Here is a 17,767-nt window from a genome sequence, read left to right as displayed (position 1 = left end):
TCTATTGAGCCTTGAATGGGACGAGAATTAAAATAATGAATGAGCATAAAGGACCCAAACTCTCAGTGAATTCCATTTTGATGGCAATGAACATTGAACAAGCTAGACAATGCGACTAAAGCACCAACCTGTTTTCTGATTTCCAATTAGAAGAAGGAATTTAGTAAGTCACTCTTTAAGGCAATTATTAACATATTTCCATCGTAAAGCCTAGGTAGTTTGTTACTTTTTGGCCCATATGAAGTAGATTCAGCGAATATATTTTTAATTACTAGTTGGACCTCGACAAAAAATAATTACGCCATCATCAGCAACCTGGAATACCGGGGATAAAACCAATATATATAAAAGAATATTTGGAGAGCCAGCTTGCGAATGAACTGTCCAACGAATAACTACACGTGAAAGTCTCCATCTCTAACGTGAGACAACATAAAGAAAACACTCACCAAAGAGCCATCCACTCCCAAAGCAAGATGCTCTTCAGATCTTTAGCTTACAAAGCTATATTATAACTAACAACAACCCACCTCTCCCCATGTCCTCCACCTTCCAAGCTTGTCTTATTCCAGCACCAACCATAGCAAGAACAGGAACAACTCAAGGAAGAATAAACAAGAAAGACTTGTTCCACTCTAATGTTGACGAAGTTTCACAAGACTATATTGGCTAATTGATTCAATAGAAGAACAGAGGCAGAGTTACGGAAGATAACGACGAGATTAGAGGCATTAAGCCAATATGCATGCCAAGACCGACTCGGAGGTGACGAGTTTGGCAGCGTCGTCCCCGGCTAGATCTCCGAGAAGGCATGTCTACTACGTCCAGAGCCCGTCGAGGGACTCCCACGACGGCGAGAAGACGGCGACGTCGTTCCACTCGACGCCGGTCCTCAGCCCAATGGCCTCGCCGCGGCATTCCCACTCCTCGGTGGGGCACCACTCCCGTGACTCGTCCTCGAGCCGCTTCTCGGGCGCGTTGAAGAAGGTGGCGAACAATGATGGAGGTAAGGGTGGCCGCCGGAAGAGCGAGAAGACATGGAAGGAGTTCACAGTCATAGAGGAGGAAGGAGGCCTCCTTGAGGATGAGGAGGAGGGGAAGGGGTTTCGACGCCGGCTTTACTTCCTTGGGTTTATCCTGGCTTTCGTTGTTCTCTTCTCTTTCTTTGCGTTGATCCTTTGGGGAGCCAGCAGATCACAGAGGCCTCAGATCACCATGAAGGCAAGCAATATCCTCGTTTATTCTTAAATGTTTTATTCTTCTACCTTTGGTTCGGGAATTAGAGAAGGATATATTCCTGTTGAAATAGGTATTCTTATCTCTCTTCCGGCTATTATTCTTTTTATTTATTTATTTCCTAGCAGGATTAACCGTGAGGGTTTTTTCTTTTGTTGATACAAAAAAAAAAAAAAAAAAAAAAAAAAGAGAGAGAGAGATACAAATAGAGGGGGAATTTAGTCTTGAAATAAAGTTATTCTACTCATTTGGAGTGGTTTTTTTTCAAAGAAGCAGGTTTGATCGGAATAACTAACCATTCTTTCCTCATTCTTGCTTTTCAAATCATTCCTGGCCCTATTCATGAACCAAAAGCCTTTTCTATTTTTGAGAGAATATGATTTATTTTTAACTATTGATTTTTTTAAAATTTCAGTTAACTGGAAATATGGTTACATTTGAAAGAAAAAAATCAGAAGATATATGATGGAAATGTTTCACTTCCATATATGTTTGGATCCAATAAGTTAAGAAAAACAAAAGAAAATGGATTATTATACAAATTACAGGCTTGTGCCTCGCGAAGCATCAGCTTTTTGCTAACCTCATGTTGTTGGGACTAGCGACACAGCAGAAATACAACATTCGTTAGTCATAAATTTTTTAAGTACATTCAAATAAACAGTCTGAATCGAAGAAATTCACACTAAAGTTTGACGGATTAAACAATAAACACACAAGAATATCAACAATTTTTCCAGTGGGTTGGCAATCACAACAAGAAAGCATTCTACAATACAATGCAGTGGAAGACATGCTAAAATTGGGTTGTAGCTATTACAGATTTGTGCCCATAAACTTAATTGGTTGTCACAGTTCATTCTTCTTTCTTCCACAGAGCATCACATTTGAGAGTTTCATCATCCAAGCTGGAACTGATGCATCGCTGGTGCCGACCGACATGGCTACATTGAACTCCACTGTAAAGCTTACATTCCGAAACACCGGGACCTTCTTCGGTGTTCATTCGACCTCGACACCATTTGATCTCACCTACAACCAACTCACATTGGCCAGTGGGAATGTAAGCATGCACTCTACCCTTCAATTGATGAGATCAAAACAATCTGCCCATTCTTCATCCATATCTTGACTGGGGCAATTTTCTCATCCTATCTTTGTAGATGAACAATTTTTATCAGTCAAGGAAAAGCCAAAGAACTCTCAATGTGGTGGTGTCTGGGAACAAGATTCCACTGTATGGAGGAGGGCCAAGCCTGACCAATTCCCCTGGAAAGACCAACACTAGTGTCCCAGTGCCACTTAGCCTTAGTTTCATGATGAGATCAAGGGCCTATGTGTTAGGGCAACTTGTGAAGCCCAAATTCTACACAACGGTCCAATGCTCTGTTGCTATGGACCAGACCAAGCTCAACACTCCAGTCTCCCTCAAGAAATCTTGTCAATACTCTTGAGAACAAATGGAGCCATGTAAGGAGAAAGAGAAAACAAGATCAGTATCACATATAGAAGATTAATTCCTCGGTTGATCCATAGACATATTATGTTTGTTTTTATGCCAAGTGGGAAATTTTTAATAGAATCATGGGGTGTGATTTTTTTTTTTTTTGGGGGTAGCAAACAAGCAATTGAAGATTTCAAGTTATATACATTTATTTGTCTTCCTAGGTATAATTTGTATCTTATGTACTACAATAAAAAGCATCAATGTTTATCTCATTAGTAATTCTTTCTGAAGTTTCTTTAAGGCATCGTTACTACGACATTACTCTTTTTCTCATTAGCCATTCAAATTGTTTCCATTTCTCCATTAACGTGGTTACATGCTTTCTCTGATTCTACTCTTCACACCATCCATGAATGTCCAAACGTTGTTTCCATTTCTCCATTAACGTGGTTACATGCTTTCCGTGATTCTACTCTTCACACCATCCATGAATGTCCAAACAATATGCTTATATCAATTTGATCGAATGACATGATTAATTGACTTGGTATATACCGGTCTCATCCAATTATATATTACTCCACTATTTCTCAATATAGAAAAAGATGGCTAAGGTTATGGAGAATAGTGCAAAGCGTGTCATCATTGCTAGCAACCAGTGGCCCTTCATCTTCCCAGCAACTTCAGCAAGCCGCTAGTAGTCATAGGGATGGTAAAATCGATCCATCCCGTGGATATACACCCTATCCAAATCCGATTAAATCCAAAAAATATGATTTGATTAGATTTGGATTCAAATTTGGATAAAACTCGAAAACTGTAGCACGGATATGGTAGGATATGTAGTACTGTTTTCTATTTAAATCCGAATCCCGATCCGAACCTAAGGATATGGTAATATCCTAACCCATTTCTGAATATATATATTTATAATTCTGTTGTGGTAATTTTGTTTTGCTTGATAATATGCATAAAATTATTTTGATTATTTATATGTTCTATATTGAATTGTAATACTATTTCTTGTTTGATTTCTATAAATCTAGACTTATAAATTATATTTTATGTTGAATTGTAATTTTTTTTGATTGATAATATGCATAAAATTATTTTGGTTGTTTATTTTTTTTGGATATGGGATAGTCATGGGATAGGTATGGATTGGGTATGGAAAAATGGTTACCCGTAGGTATTCCGAATCCATTAGATATGGAGATGGATTCTTTTTCTTATCCGATCGGATATGGGTAGGATTTGAGTATATGGTATTAGTTCAATTTGGAGATGGATAGTACAATATCCGATGCAAATCCTACCATTGCCATTCCTGAGTGTCGTAAAATTGTAGGATGAGGAGGTGATCATGGCATGAGGCTCCAAATTCACAGCCAACACCATAGGTCACCTTCTTCTATCACTGGATTGGGCCTGTACCTTGCATGTGATAGAAGAATTTACCTTCCTTTGTACAAATCTATTGTTGGATCGTACAATAGCCACTTTGCGATCAATGCAGATTAATGAATGAAAATTTTGGAGAGCTTTGAGAGTTGTGTAGGTTATGATCTAATGACAATGTTGTGAAAGAAGACCAATCATTTTTTCACATGAAAGATACAATTCAAATCCTAGCCAGCAGTATTATTCAAAACACAACACCAAGTCTAGAGTCTAGCAACAATTTCTCAATGATCATGACAAATACTTTTAGGGTGGAGGGTGTTGGGGTAGATCCTTGTCGCTTGGCCGACCATCTTTCCTCCTCGCCTCCTCACCGACTAAGTGCGATTAAGTGCGTGAAGACTATCCCCCTTCCTCATCTCTACACCGATTGGTTATGAATTTAGTCAACTAAGTGCCGTGTTACGGATTAAGCTGATTAGATTAATAAGACTTAGTTTAATTGGCATTCGACCGATTAAGAGCAACAGAACCTGACTAAATCTATATTCTACCGACTTGGTCGACACATAGTCGACGATTGGCCCATGACGATTCAACATACAATTCATATTTGACCGATTTGGTTGACATACGACTGGTAGCAAATCGACACCTAACCGACGACCTTCTTGGTATCATACCACTATCTGAATTCCACATATTTGAGGATCAAACAACGGTTATTCGGTACGACAGTAACTACACGAAACGTAGAGCACAATAGTCATCCACAAATGGCCCATTATTCGATCTTAATGTCAGTTAATGAGGTAACTGTTTACTAAATTTCATAGCTCCCACGTCCGAGTATTCAGGGACAGAGGTTACACAGTAACGACTTTCCTAACTCTATATAAAGCAGTAAGTTATGGGAGACGAGGTAAGTAATTTTTTATTAAGTTTTTGAGCTCTCATTTTGGTCTTTCTCGACTATACCCTTTCTTTGGCAACTTAAATATCAGGCCCTCACCGGATAACTTCCAGCAAATGGACTAGTTTTATAGGTTTTTTACCATTCAACACTCAGGCGCAATATCTTGGCTTCCATCCAACTATCTCACCAGAGATAGGCTGCAAGAGGGGGCACTCCCATTCCAATTCCAAGGGCAAATGGAAATGGACCAACCATCCTGAAACCCAATTGCAACTCTCTTATAAGGATTTGAATATTATTCCACCATTCAGTTTTTTCAAAAATGCCCTTAACATAAATTGATTTTGCAAAAAAAAAAAAAAAAAATCATCCCACTCACCCTACGCATGACTCATCTCTCTTACAATTGACTGTAATTGATGCATGCTTAGTAAAATAATTGACAGGTTAATACGTCGCAATGCAGGATTGTTGTAAAAGATATCATATTTATAATAGCTCAGTTGATGCATTGAATATATGGTCTTTGTCTATTCCAACAGATAATGCAGAAGCCACCGCCTGGGTTCTCTCTCTATTCCAATAGATAATGCAGCTCCCATCTGCATTTAAAAGCATATGTTAGATGAGATTGCACCTTAGATAAATAATGCTAGCTGGTAGCAAAAATAAACCTCTCAACTGCAAGATATAAGTCGTATAGATTATGAAAAAGGCTAGATCAGTACAGATGCTTGCATATAAGAGCACACTGACTTGTTCCATATTTGGCACCGCAATGAAACTAATGTGAAAACAGATGAGACAAAAAAAAAAAGACTATCATGCACAATTTGCTTCATTACAATTGCATGTTGACCTTGGTTAAGTCAATGTAAATTGTAAACATCTATGTCTATGCCCATTTGTTAAGGTAATAGAGCTTAGATTCAAATCTTAGAACTTGGTTAAAGATTACATGTGTGATAAAGACTAGATAAATATTGAGAATTCCACCATAGGTTTGGAACCTGACAATACAATTATTGTCAGGATGCCTTGCCAGATAACTAAGCTGGATTGTTCTTGGAACAAGGTGGCTTGATACCCCCCCAAAAAAAGGAGGAGAAGAAGAAGAAGAAAAGAAAAAGAAAAAGAAGAAGAAGAAGAAGGAAAGAAAAGAAAAGAATCAAGAATGTTACTCAGGGGTTTGAAGGCTCCCGCTGCTCCAGTTCGGAAAAATGAAGTTCCATCATTGGACAGTTACTAGGAAAAAAACCAAAAACAGTCATTTTCCAGGTGAGTAGTTAAGCTGGGCACTCTTGTTTTTTTGTTGTCCTTTCTTGTTTCATTGACCTTACAAGAACTTCTATAAGCTTATCAAAGTTTCTACTTTGATATTGTAACAAAATATGATTTTTTGATGCAAATGCATCACTCCTCGGCTAAACTTGAAAATCAAATGTTAGAAAGTCAAAAGAAAGGTTTTTTTTTTTTTTCTTTTTTGATTACAAATGAACGATCACACCATTTTAGTGTGAGTACAGTCGAAGAAGTCATAATACAAAATATCACGCAATACTCCCGAGCATTCATCTTCTTGGTGCTAGAACCAATCTCTGGTGTGATCAGCAACAAAAGAAGCCATCTAATCCATGATGCTGTTTGTCTCTCGATAGATATGTCGGACAGCCATCGTAGAAAAATGATCGAGAAACTTCTAGATATCATAGAGTAGCGGATGAACTCCCAACTACTTTGTCTCATCCCAAATCCAACCAATAACTGTGACAGAGTCACCCTCTACGAAGATTCTCTCCATTCGTAGCTCCTATCGTATGCAGAAGATGCCTGTCACGCTCTAAACCCAACACCCAGGGTTGGATACATGATAGCCGCATAATCCTAGGGCAAAATCCTAAAAAAATGTAAGACTCTATAATTTATTACAATACCTCAATATTCATAATTAATAATGATATACTTTTATAATAATGAGTAAAATTTAGATAATTATAAATTCAATTCTTCTATCATCTGATCGAATATCAATGATACTCTATCTATTCATGCACTCACTCATGAATCCAAACCATAGCCAAACATAATCATCTCTAAGAAGACAAGAGAAAAAAGAGGATGGATAAGCTTTATAGTCCAGTAAGAATCTCCACATATCGCATCAATATAATAATATAATATGAAAATAACGATAAGTAATAAAGCATGAAATCTCATATCCAATATTTAGAATGATGCAAACATCCACAACATATGTGTCAATTATCTGTCCTATCAAAAAAGATGTGTCATAATATGTCAACAAATAAAATACTTTTATTCAACATTAATTCCATATTTTGTCATCTATTTCTCTTATCATAATTTCAATTTTCTTAGTCATTTGCTTTTTAGCTTTCGACTAATCAAGATTATGCCTCAATCTTGATCTGACCCAAAATCTCATGCGTAAGCCCATAGAGGCTGTCCCAGGCATAAGCTCCTGACTGACTGTCCCAAGCATAAGCTTCTAGTGGCTATCCCAGGCATAAGCTCCTAGAGGCTATCATAGACATAATCTCCTGATAGGCTATCCCAGGCATAAGCTCCCGACCGACTATCCACATAACAAGACTAATCCAAACCATATCTTTTCCATCTTATTATTATATGTTGATTTCATATTGGTTTCATTAAATCAATTCCAATTAATTTACAGTATGATCAAAATAGGTATGTCATATCCATATAATCCTACAATCAATCACGATATACATATATAGTCAACATATAATATATTGATACTAAAAAATTATATCAGAACTAATAATGTCTCAAATATCACAAAATCTTCAATATGAATCCAACGATACAAAATCAATGATACAAATCCAACAATGAAAATAGCATATATAGTGATGATCATGTACAAAGATTCTTATCTCTACCAGTGATTGATCTAAACATAAAAATTGATGAACTCCTCGATTTACAAACTTAAAATCAAGATATTTTACTCGATATCTTCTTTGTACAAATAATTGCATCTCTACATGATCAAAGTCAAATATAAAAATCATAGATGATTAGGGACAACGAAAAAATATCCTGAACAACCATAATATCATAAATCTAGGACCCCTCCTAGGGCCAACCAAGATCAAGATTCATCTAAATATAAGGACCCTCCATTGATCCATAAGATTTTTAGAGAAAGAAATTCAAAAAGAGAGAGAAAATTCTAGAGAGAGAAAATAGAGAGAGAAACTAGAGAGAAAAAATGGAGAGAGAAGGTAGAGAGAGGAGATAGGGAAGAGAGAGAAGACTTTATCTCTTTTTTATTCCTTTTATTCTTTTTTCTTTTCTTTTTCTCTTTCTTTTTCTTCATCTCTTTCTTTTGTTTTCTTCTTTCTTCTCTAAAATAGGGGAAAGGGACACTGGCTAAGGCTGGCCACCTCCCATGACCATCGCCTTCTGCAGCAAGGCCTCGAGTGGCTGTGGCCGGGGTTGGCTCCAGCCTCGATGACCAAAATAAGGCCACGATTGATGACGGCAGGCGTCTGACGGAAGAAAAAAAATAAGAGATCTCGATTTAAAGAAATCCGGTAACTCGCTGGCAGGAATCCGATCGATAACAGTGGCAAAGGGATCCAAAAAAGATGGAAAGAAAGATGAGAACCTCTTACCTTGAGTCTAGTGAAGGATCGGCGATGAATCATGGAGCACAATCAATGAAAGATTAGAGAAAATCTAAGGGGTTTCCTCCAGCAATCAATCAAAGTTTGGGGTGATTCATCTGGAGGGGAAGGGGAAGGATTTTATAGATGGGATCTAGGACTTCGACGAGCTCTAGAATCCCAATCCTAGCTACTTGGATTCAAAGAGAGAAGATGGACTCCATCGGGAGTCCTCTTCCTTTGAGTTCTTTCCTTTTTTTTGGAATGATTTAAGGGAAGAAAATTTGGCTTTGGGTAGGATTATTATATTCTCCCCCCTTAAAATAATTTTATCCTCAAAATTAGTTTACTTGAGCTATGAATTTCAAAAGTATACATCTATCATGTGACCTTCGGGCTTATATGATACTCATTTCACAAGATCTCAATATGATAAATTATGTGACCTCTCAAACTCATTCCCTTCATGTTGGTTTCTTAACTTTTTCAAAGAACAGTAACATTTCAACCTTGTATTAAGATACCAAAGTTCTTGTCCCTTCCATTGATGGATTAATTTCTCTCAAATATCATAATCGACTCGAACTACCTTTGGAAGAAACTAAAGAAAGCCCGAACATCAAACACCCTTCACAATCACAGACTTCTTTCTTCTTTTAGCCTTCTAGCAATTTAACAACTAAATTTCATTTTAGAAAAACCTCAACCTTCTGCATCAATTTGAGTAATAATGTTAAATCTTGAAAAATAAAATCATGCCAAAACTTATAGGTTCGAGCCTAACTAAAGAAGTATCAAGCCATTACCAATAAATTTGAGATATCTAGAATTTTTCTTGGCATTATCTATAACAAAATAACCTATTGACAAAAATTGTATGACAATATCAAACTAGATCAAGAATCAGTAACATCCTCTCATTATTAATAAAATCCTTCCATACTTGCAAACTAATATCTTCCATCATAATATCTTCTGAATCAAAGGATTGGTATTTCTAATCAGTTCAACCATCCTATTTTCATTGCACATTCTGATCTATATTTATTGAATTTTGAAGGTTTATTGAATTCTAATAATAATACCACTTTACATTATATTCTAAAGAAAGATCCAACTTTTCAAATTTTTAGATAGAACTAAAACAAAACTTTGAGTTTCTTTGTCTTTACCATACCTTAAGTACATCATATCAAAATTTAAATCTTGATCCATTTTTATGTTTGAAATTATTGCATAAGCTTTACCACTCATCAAGAATTCAACGTATTTAGAATTAATTTGAAATAAGTTAACTCTAGATTTATCCGACAATCAATAAGATGAGTTCAAATCAATCTTTCTTTATAAAATGATTAACTCAAATCTCTATTAACTTGAAGTCTTCAAGTCAACATCTTTATGAGTAGAATTAACTCGATTATTTCTTCTGAAGCTTCCCTTAGCATTAATAAATAAATCAATATAAAATTTTGTCCCTTATATATTAAGATTCATATAAGTCTTCTAAAATTTATCAATAGCAAGATATCTTAGATCAATTTAGAAATCTAACCTTTGATTTGAATAATTAATATACTCTACTATCTTCAACAATCATAAGAAAAATCAAAGAATCTAATCCAAAGATAGTAATACGAATTATGAAAGATTCCACCATAATATATATATCATGTTCTAACAAAACTAATTTTCTTATTCAATTTAACAATAATAGCAAAACACCCTAGATCTACTTAGAAAAGTAAATTTTTGACTTCAAATTCAATGCAACTTGAAAAATCAAGAAATTAGATCCAAATATGATATTTGCATAACCAAAGATTTCACTAAGATGTGTATCCCATATTCTCATAATAAAATTCAAGTATATTTTTTTATCTAAATTCATATTTTATATATGATCCTCTTATAGGTTCAATATTTAAAAATATTTTTTTCTCATATGATACAATTCTTTCTTAGACCACATCCTAAATAACTTTTTTCAGATAAATCTAAAATTTGTAAAGATCAGACAATTAACATCAAAATCAAAAAAATTATTCTGATCTTCATCCATATAAGTTTAGCATTCCAAAATCATCTAAATAACAATTGATCAAGTATATATGCTCAACATAATATATCAATATATATCCCACTTTATTTTAGGATCAACACCACTTATACTTAGGTCAAACCCTACTTATTAAAATTCAAGACATAACTCATCAATTTTATTATAGACATCATATGCCACTTATGCACAAATTTTATCATAGTATCTATTGATCCTAAATCCAAACATTGAATCCCTTCTGCTACTTCTATGATGCCCTAGTGATCATAATTTATACTCAAATACCATTTAAGCCATGGTCCTATGTGATCATAACCTAAGCTCTAATATTATTGTTGATTAATTTTGATGATTCCAAAATTTTGAGTGATTATGTTACTAATCATGTGTTGATGAGTAGATATAGAAATTTTCAATTGTCAAAAATAAAGAAATTAATCATAAAAGAAATCCCCTCAAAAGAAGCTAAATTAAGTGAAAGAATGGATCCAAATGCCTAAATAAAATGCAAATAAGAAGTTTTTAAAGCTTACATGCTGTGAAAACCCATAAAAATCAAAGTAAAAGAAGCCCTCAAAAGTTGAAGTCAAAAAGCTACTCATGCAAAAATTTATTTAGAATTTTTTAATTGGCTGTCATCCGAGTCGACTCAAATTTCTTTTGAATCGACTCAAACTGAAAAAGAAAAAAGATTTCGTATGCTAGAGTTTCAGTTAACACCACTTGAGTCAATTTGAGTGTCATCCAAGTCAACTCAAAGAAAAAAAGGTAGAAAATAATTCTTCAGAATCAAAAAATTTGAATAAACTCATAAAAATTTAAGTGGCAACTTGAGTCGACTTGAATATCCAAAATGAAATTTTCAGAAAAGATTGAAAAGCTTGAGTAGACTTGCAGACTGCTCGAGTTGATTCAAATCCTATCCGAGTCGATTTGAAGCCCAACAGTTAGTTCTGCAAAAATTTAGATTTAATTTCTAACAATTAGTTTTTATCTTTAACGGTTTGTTCAGCCCTTTCAATGGTCAAAACTCCTTCTTCCATCAATTTCAAGTATATTAAAAGCTAGAGAATCAATTGGAAAGGTAGTCAAGTAGATTGAAAAAAAAAATTATCAAATTAAGTGAGAGTCATTGAATATCTTTGGAAAGAGAGAAAAGAGAGAGATTTATACACAGAAATCAAAGGACTTTCAAAAGTAATTATCTCCATCATCTTTCACATCCTCTCAAGCATCAAGAAGAGAAATTGAAGCATCATTGAGCAATCCAACTGCAACATTTTCGGACTTCAAAGAGTTCTAATTTTTTATTTTATTTGTGCTAAAATTTCATATCTTGTATTTTATTTTCTTTACAAATTTTTTTTGAAGAAAGAAACTTGAGGATTAGGCTCATCCAAGTCTGAAATTGGACTTATTAGATTTTGATTAGTGAGTTTGTAAAATCAATTGGATTAATTGTGAGTTTGAAAAATAATCGATATATAAGTTATGGTTGGTGATCTCAAAAAATAATTAAATTTATTTGTGATCTCAGATAAAATAAATGCACTGTAATCGGATTGATTATAGTAAATTTTCAAAAGAGCTTGGAAGTGGACATAGGTACGGAGTTACACCGAATCACTATAATTTTTGTGTGTTTGTATTGTGCCTTTTCATATTTACTTTACTTGCTTTTATTTTTTATTTTTTATTATTTTAATATTTATATAGCTTTTCTTATATCTTGATTCTACAACTATATATATTGAGCACTTCACAAGCACTTTAGATAAGTTAATTTGAAGCATAAATTATTTTAGATTTCAAACTTAGTTAAAATTTTTTAAACAACCCAATTCACCCCCCTATTGGATTGCTATATTTCTGGAGAACAATTATTCTGTCACATCCTTAGTGATCATAATCTTATCCTCAAATACTCCTTAACTCACAGTCTTGGTGATCTTAAACCTAAGCTCTGATATTATTTTTATACTATTTTGTCACATCCTATGATCATACACAAAGTTTTGACATCACTTCACAGTCCCTAATGATCTTAAATTTAAGCTCTGATATTACTTTGTCACATCCCAAACCTAGTACTCAGGATTGGATATGTAATAGCTGCATACTTCTTAAGGCAAAATCCTAAAGAATATATAATTAAGGCTTTATAATTTATTACAACACCTCAATATCCATAATTAATAATTATCTACTTTTATAACAATAAGCAAAATTTATATAATTATAAATTTAATTATTTTTATCATCCGATTGGATATTAATGATACTCTATCTATTCATTCGCTCATCCATAAATCCAAACTATAGTCAATCATCAGCATCTTGTAACTCTGAGAAGAAAAGAAAAAAAGAGGGGGGATGAGTTTTATAGTCCAGTAAAAATCTTCACGTATCACATCAGTATAATAATATAATCTGAAAATAATGATAACCAATAAAGCATGAAATCTCATATCTAATATTTAGAATAATGCAAACATCCATAATATATGTGTCAATTATTTGTCTTATCAAAAAAATGTGTCATTATATGTCAACAAGTGAAATACTTTTATTCAATATTAGTTTCATATCTTTCATATATTTTTTTTATCATAATTATAGTTTTCTTAATTTTTTTTTTTGGCTTTGGACTAATCAAGATCATGCGTCAATCTTAGTCTAACTCAAAATCTATGCATAAGTCCGTAGGGGCTGTCTCAAGTATAAACTTCAGGCGAACTATCCTAAGCATAAGTTCTTAGAGGCTGTTTCAGACATAAGCTCCTGGCAGAGCATAAGCTTTTGATGGACTGTCCCAGACATAAGCTCCTAGCGGGCTGTCTCAGATATATGATTCTGATAGGCTATCCCAAGCATAAGCTCTTGACCGATTATTCACATGATGAGGCTAGTCCAAACCATATCTTTTTCATCTCATTATTATATGTTGATTTCATATTGATTTCATCAAATCAATTTCAATTTACAGTGTGATCAAAATAGATATGTTATATCCATATAATCCTACCATCAATCACTGATACACATAGATAGTCAACATATAACATATTCATATGGAAAAATCATACCAAACTAATAATGTCTCAAACATCACAAAACTTTCAATACAAATCCAATGATACAAAACCAATAATAAAAGCAGCATATATAGTAGTGATCATGTGCAGGGATTTTTACTCTATCAGTGATTGATCCAAACATAAAAATCGATGAACTCCTCGATCTACAAGCTCGAAATCAAGATATTTTGCTTGATACCTTCTTTGTATAAATAATTATATCTCTACATGATCAAGGTCAAACATAAAATCATAGATGATTAGGGACAACGAACAATTATCGTTAACAACCATAATATCATAAATCTAAGACCCCTCCTAAGGCCAACCAAGATCTCAGTTCATCTAAGTATATAGACCCTCCACTGATCCGTAAGATTTTTAGAGAGAGAAATTCATGAAGAGAGAAAAATTTTAGAGAGAAAAAATAGAGAGAGAAAAAAGTGGAGAAAGAATGTAGAGAGAGGAGAAAGGGAAGAGAGAGAAGACTTTCTCTCTTTTTTTTATTCTTTTCTTTTCTTTTTCCTTTTTTTTCTTTCTTTTTCTTTTCTTTTTCTTTTCTTCTTCTTCTCTTTCTTTTGTTTTCTTCTTTCTTCTCTAAAATAGGAGAAAGGGATGGTGGCTAAGGTTGGCCACCTCCCATGGCCATGGCCTTCTGCAGCAGAGCCTCAAGCATGTGGTTGGGGTTGGCTCCAGACTCGACAACCAAAATAAAGCCACGATCGATGACGGCAGGTGGTCGAATGGAAGAAAAAATGAGGAGATATCGATTTAAAAGAAATCCAAAAACTCACAGGTTGGAATCCGATAGATAACAGCAGCAAAGGGATCCGAAGAAAATGGAAAGAAAGATGAGAATCTCTTACCTGGAGTTTAGTGAAGGATCAGCGATGTATCATGGAGCACAATCAACGGAAGATTAGAGAAAATCTGAGGCATCTCCTCTAGCAATCAATCAAGGTTTAGAGTAATTCATCTAGAAGGGAAGGGGAAGGATTTTATAGATGGGATCTAGGGCTCCGATGAGCTCTAGAATCCCAATCCTACTTGGATTCAAAGAGAAAAGATGGACCCTATCGGGAGTCCTCTTTCATTGAGTTCTTTTCTTTTTTTTTGGAATGCATTAAAGGTTGTGCAAAGGAAGAAAATTAGGCCTTGGGTAGGGTTATTACAAAGCCCGTCTAGGCAGCCTAGAGCTCCACTCCAGAGACTGACGGCTCAAAAAGGGGTGAGTCCCTAGCAGCGAATAGCCTGGATCCGGGCTTCGGATGATATAGCCCACACTACCTTTGCCATCCTTGATATTGCAATCAAAATTGACCTTGACAAATCCTTAGAGGCGTTCTAAAGAGATCAAAAGAACCTTATAGATCACTACATGTGCAGTAAGGGACTAGAAACTTGAAGTGCCAAGGGATTGTCCAACAGTATCGAACTGGCAGTACTCCTTTGTATGACAACAAGCTTTTTTCAGTATCCGATGCGTAGGTACAACTTCAGCGTTGAAGACCAAGCTGTTCCTGTACAGTCATATTAGCTGATAGGCAATATACGCCATCCTATCGTCCGAGGGCTAGTCTTTTGTCGTGCTCTGATTGATCGCATTCAGGAAGGAGGAGAGCTAGGAGCCACTAATTGCCCCCTAGGATTGGCTACTGGCCATCCTCTGGATCAAAGATGCCCTTAGACAATGAAGTAGGGCATGCTCCATCATCCCATCTTCTAGCCCACAGATGGAATAAGCAACCAGCAAATCCATGCCTCTGTCCTTGAGAAGTATCCGAATCAACAGCCAGTCTTAGGCGATCTTCCAGTGGGAGAGTCTGATCCTAAGATGGATCGTCACTTTTTAGATTCCAGCAGCCTTGATCCTCCACTTTGGTATTGGCCTACACATCGTAAGGAGATGTTTAGTAGGGATCTTGTCGCAGCATGACCAACCCCACACCCTCAAATCATGGCTCCGAGGGATAGGGATAGCAAAGATCCTATCAGCAAGCATCCTCCAAAGAGATGAATGACATCTTGAGCCCTCCAGCCCTTGCCATCATTGGTGATCAACTCATGAACCAGCAAGTCATCATCCACCTCTATGCTGATGAAGGTCGGCCAATATGAGATGGGGAGGCTGGATATCCAAGCATCTTGACTTACATCAACCGAAGTTCCGTCACCAATCAGCCATCTAATATGGGCCACCATTGCAAGGGCATCAATATAAATCTCCCTTCAGATGAAGTAGCAGCTGCAACCGATACGAATTTAGGGCCTTTAGCTCCAAACTCCATATCGAGCCCTCATCATCCTACTCCACAAGCAGTCGGGCTTATTGGATCCATTAGTTCTTTCTTAGTGCAATGGTTGCGAGGAGCCTTGGAATAATTTTGTTCTGCATTATTAATATCAAAATTCTACAACAGAACCTACATCATGGAAGATAGTACCTATCATTTATCAGTAGTTCATAAAGATTTCTCAAACTAAATAAAAGAGCACTGCTGTTCAAAGAAGAATTTAACAAGGTTTATTGATACTCAAAAATAGATCCTTGTTCAAATGATGCAAAATTGCTTATGGGTTGATGAACAGTTGAAACAGCCAGAAACATCGGCCACAATTCTATTCAATTATATCCTTAATATGTCTGATGATAGAAATCCTTGCTCAATTATGTTATTCTTTGCTTCTTATGTTGCTATGAATTTCTTTACTAGCGGTAGCATTTGAATAGCTCAGAATGTTATTGATTGCACACTCCACATCTTATCGTTGATGTACAATAAAAAAACAATGACCCGTATTCGAAGTACTTTGTATGTTATGCTATTGATTACTAATATTTTTTGCTAAAAGATAATATCTTAAGTAATTATGTATACAGAAAGTGGCTTGTCATCTTGTAGATTGAGGAGATGAATGTGTTATATTAACATTATATGTGTGATGTTCGTGGTGATATTTGTGGTCTAGGTGACACGATACCTTATGGGGTTGATTTATCTCAGGAGGTATCAGTTGATGACAGAAAAAAGATAAAAAATTATTGAGAATTAGAAACCTAGGTAAGTTTATTAATGAGAGTGGCAAAATATGAGTTAGCCAACTTCGAATAGATAAAAGCATATTATATATTTGTGAGATCTTTATAGATATTGGGAAATTGAGAAATTTTCAAAATAATGTTGCTATGCTTTTGTACATATTAACCCATCATAATATATATATAATATAATAATATAAAATATATATATATATATATATATATATATATATATATATATCTTGGAATCAAAATGGAAATGGGATTGTCTAACCAAACTGCTAGAATATGATTCATTTATTTTCATTTCCATTCGAGAGTAACTCTCTCCAATCAAATATGCTATTTGGAGAAGTCTATTTTCTTGAATAAATTTAATGTGAGATTATTAGGTTGGATATTCTCAAAAATATATTATCTAGAAAACTATTTTTTAGAAATTAAATTAGACCAGCTAATTAAATTATATGAATTGTTTGATTTGTAAACAGTTTAGAGAGACGTTTGGTATGGGATGATCCATCTAAGATAGGGGTGGCAATCAAATCGAGTCGGATCATAAACGGGTCAGGTTATAAATGGATCGGATCAAAAAATCGTCAATCCAAATCCGATTTGTTTATTAAATGGGTCAAAAATTCAAACCTGAATCCGATTATTTATTAAACAGATAATCCGATCCATTTAATCTGTTTATTAAATAGGTCAAATTAGGTTAAATGGGTTAAACAGGTTGGGTTAAATGGGTCAGAAACATGTTAAAAAGATTTTAAACGAGTTAAACGGGTCTTAAATGGGTTAAATAGGTTAAACAGGTCCGGTTAAATGGATCAGAAATAGGTTAAACAGGTTAAATGGGTTATCTAACTCAATCCGATCTGAATATTAAAGGGGTTAAATGGATTAAACGGATCAGATATCTAAAACCCAAA

At 34.8% G+C, this 17,767-nt stretch overlaps 1 protein-coding gene across 1 annotated transcript; it reads left to right on the top strand.

Annotated features, from left to right (window-relative positions):
* The first annotated feature begins 540 nt into the window (after positions 1-540).
* LOC105038045 (uncharacterized) lies at positions 541-2,907 on the top strand. The gene is made up of 3 exons (XM_010913731.4): positions 541-1,221; positions 2,114-2,299; positions 2,400-2,907. Exons 1-3 carry the CDS (start codon positions 742-744, stop codon positions 2,688-2,690), a joined length of 957 nt encoding a protein of 318 aa, XP_010912033.2. The 5' UTR covers positions 541-741; the 3' UTR covers positions 2,691-2,907.
* The last annotated feature ends 14,860 nt before the right edge of the window (positions 2,908-17,767 follow it).

This window comes from Elaeis guineensis, chromosome 1, assembly GCF_000442705.2.
Source record: "Elaeis guineensis isolate ETL-2024a chromosome 1, EG11, whole genome shotgun sequence".
Taxonomy (NCBI): Eukaryota; Viridiplantae; Streptophyta; class Magnoliopsida; order Arecales; family Arecaceae; genus Elaeis; species Elaeis guineensis.
Note: the sequence above shows the minus strand (reverse complement) of the source record. Positions and strands in the feature narration are given on the sequence as shown.

Coding starts and splice junctions, on each gene's coding strand:
- LOC105038045 (XM_010913731.4), top strand. CDS start 742: ATGCATGCCAAGACCGACTCGGAGGTGACGAGTTTGGCAGCGTCGTCC. Junction 1,222..2,113: donor GGCCTCAGATCACCATGAAG/GCAAGCAATATC, acceptor TTTCTTCCACAG/AGCATCACATTTGAGAGTTT. Junction 2,300..2,399: donor TCACATTGGCCAGTGGGAAT/GTAAGCATGCAC, acceptor CTATCTTTGTAG/ATGAACAATTTTTATCAGTC.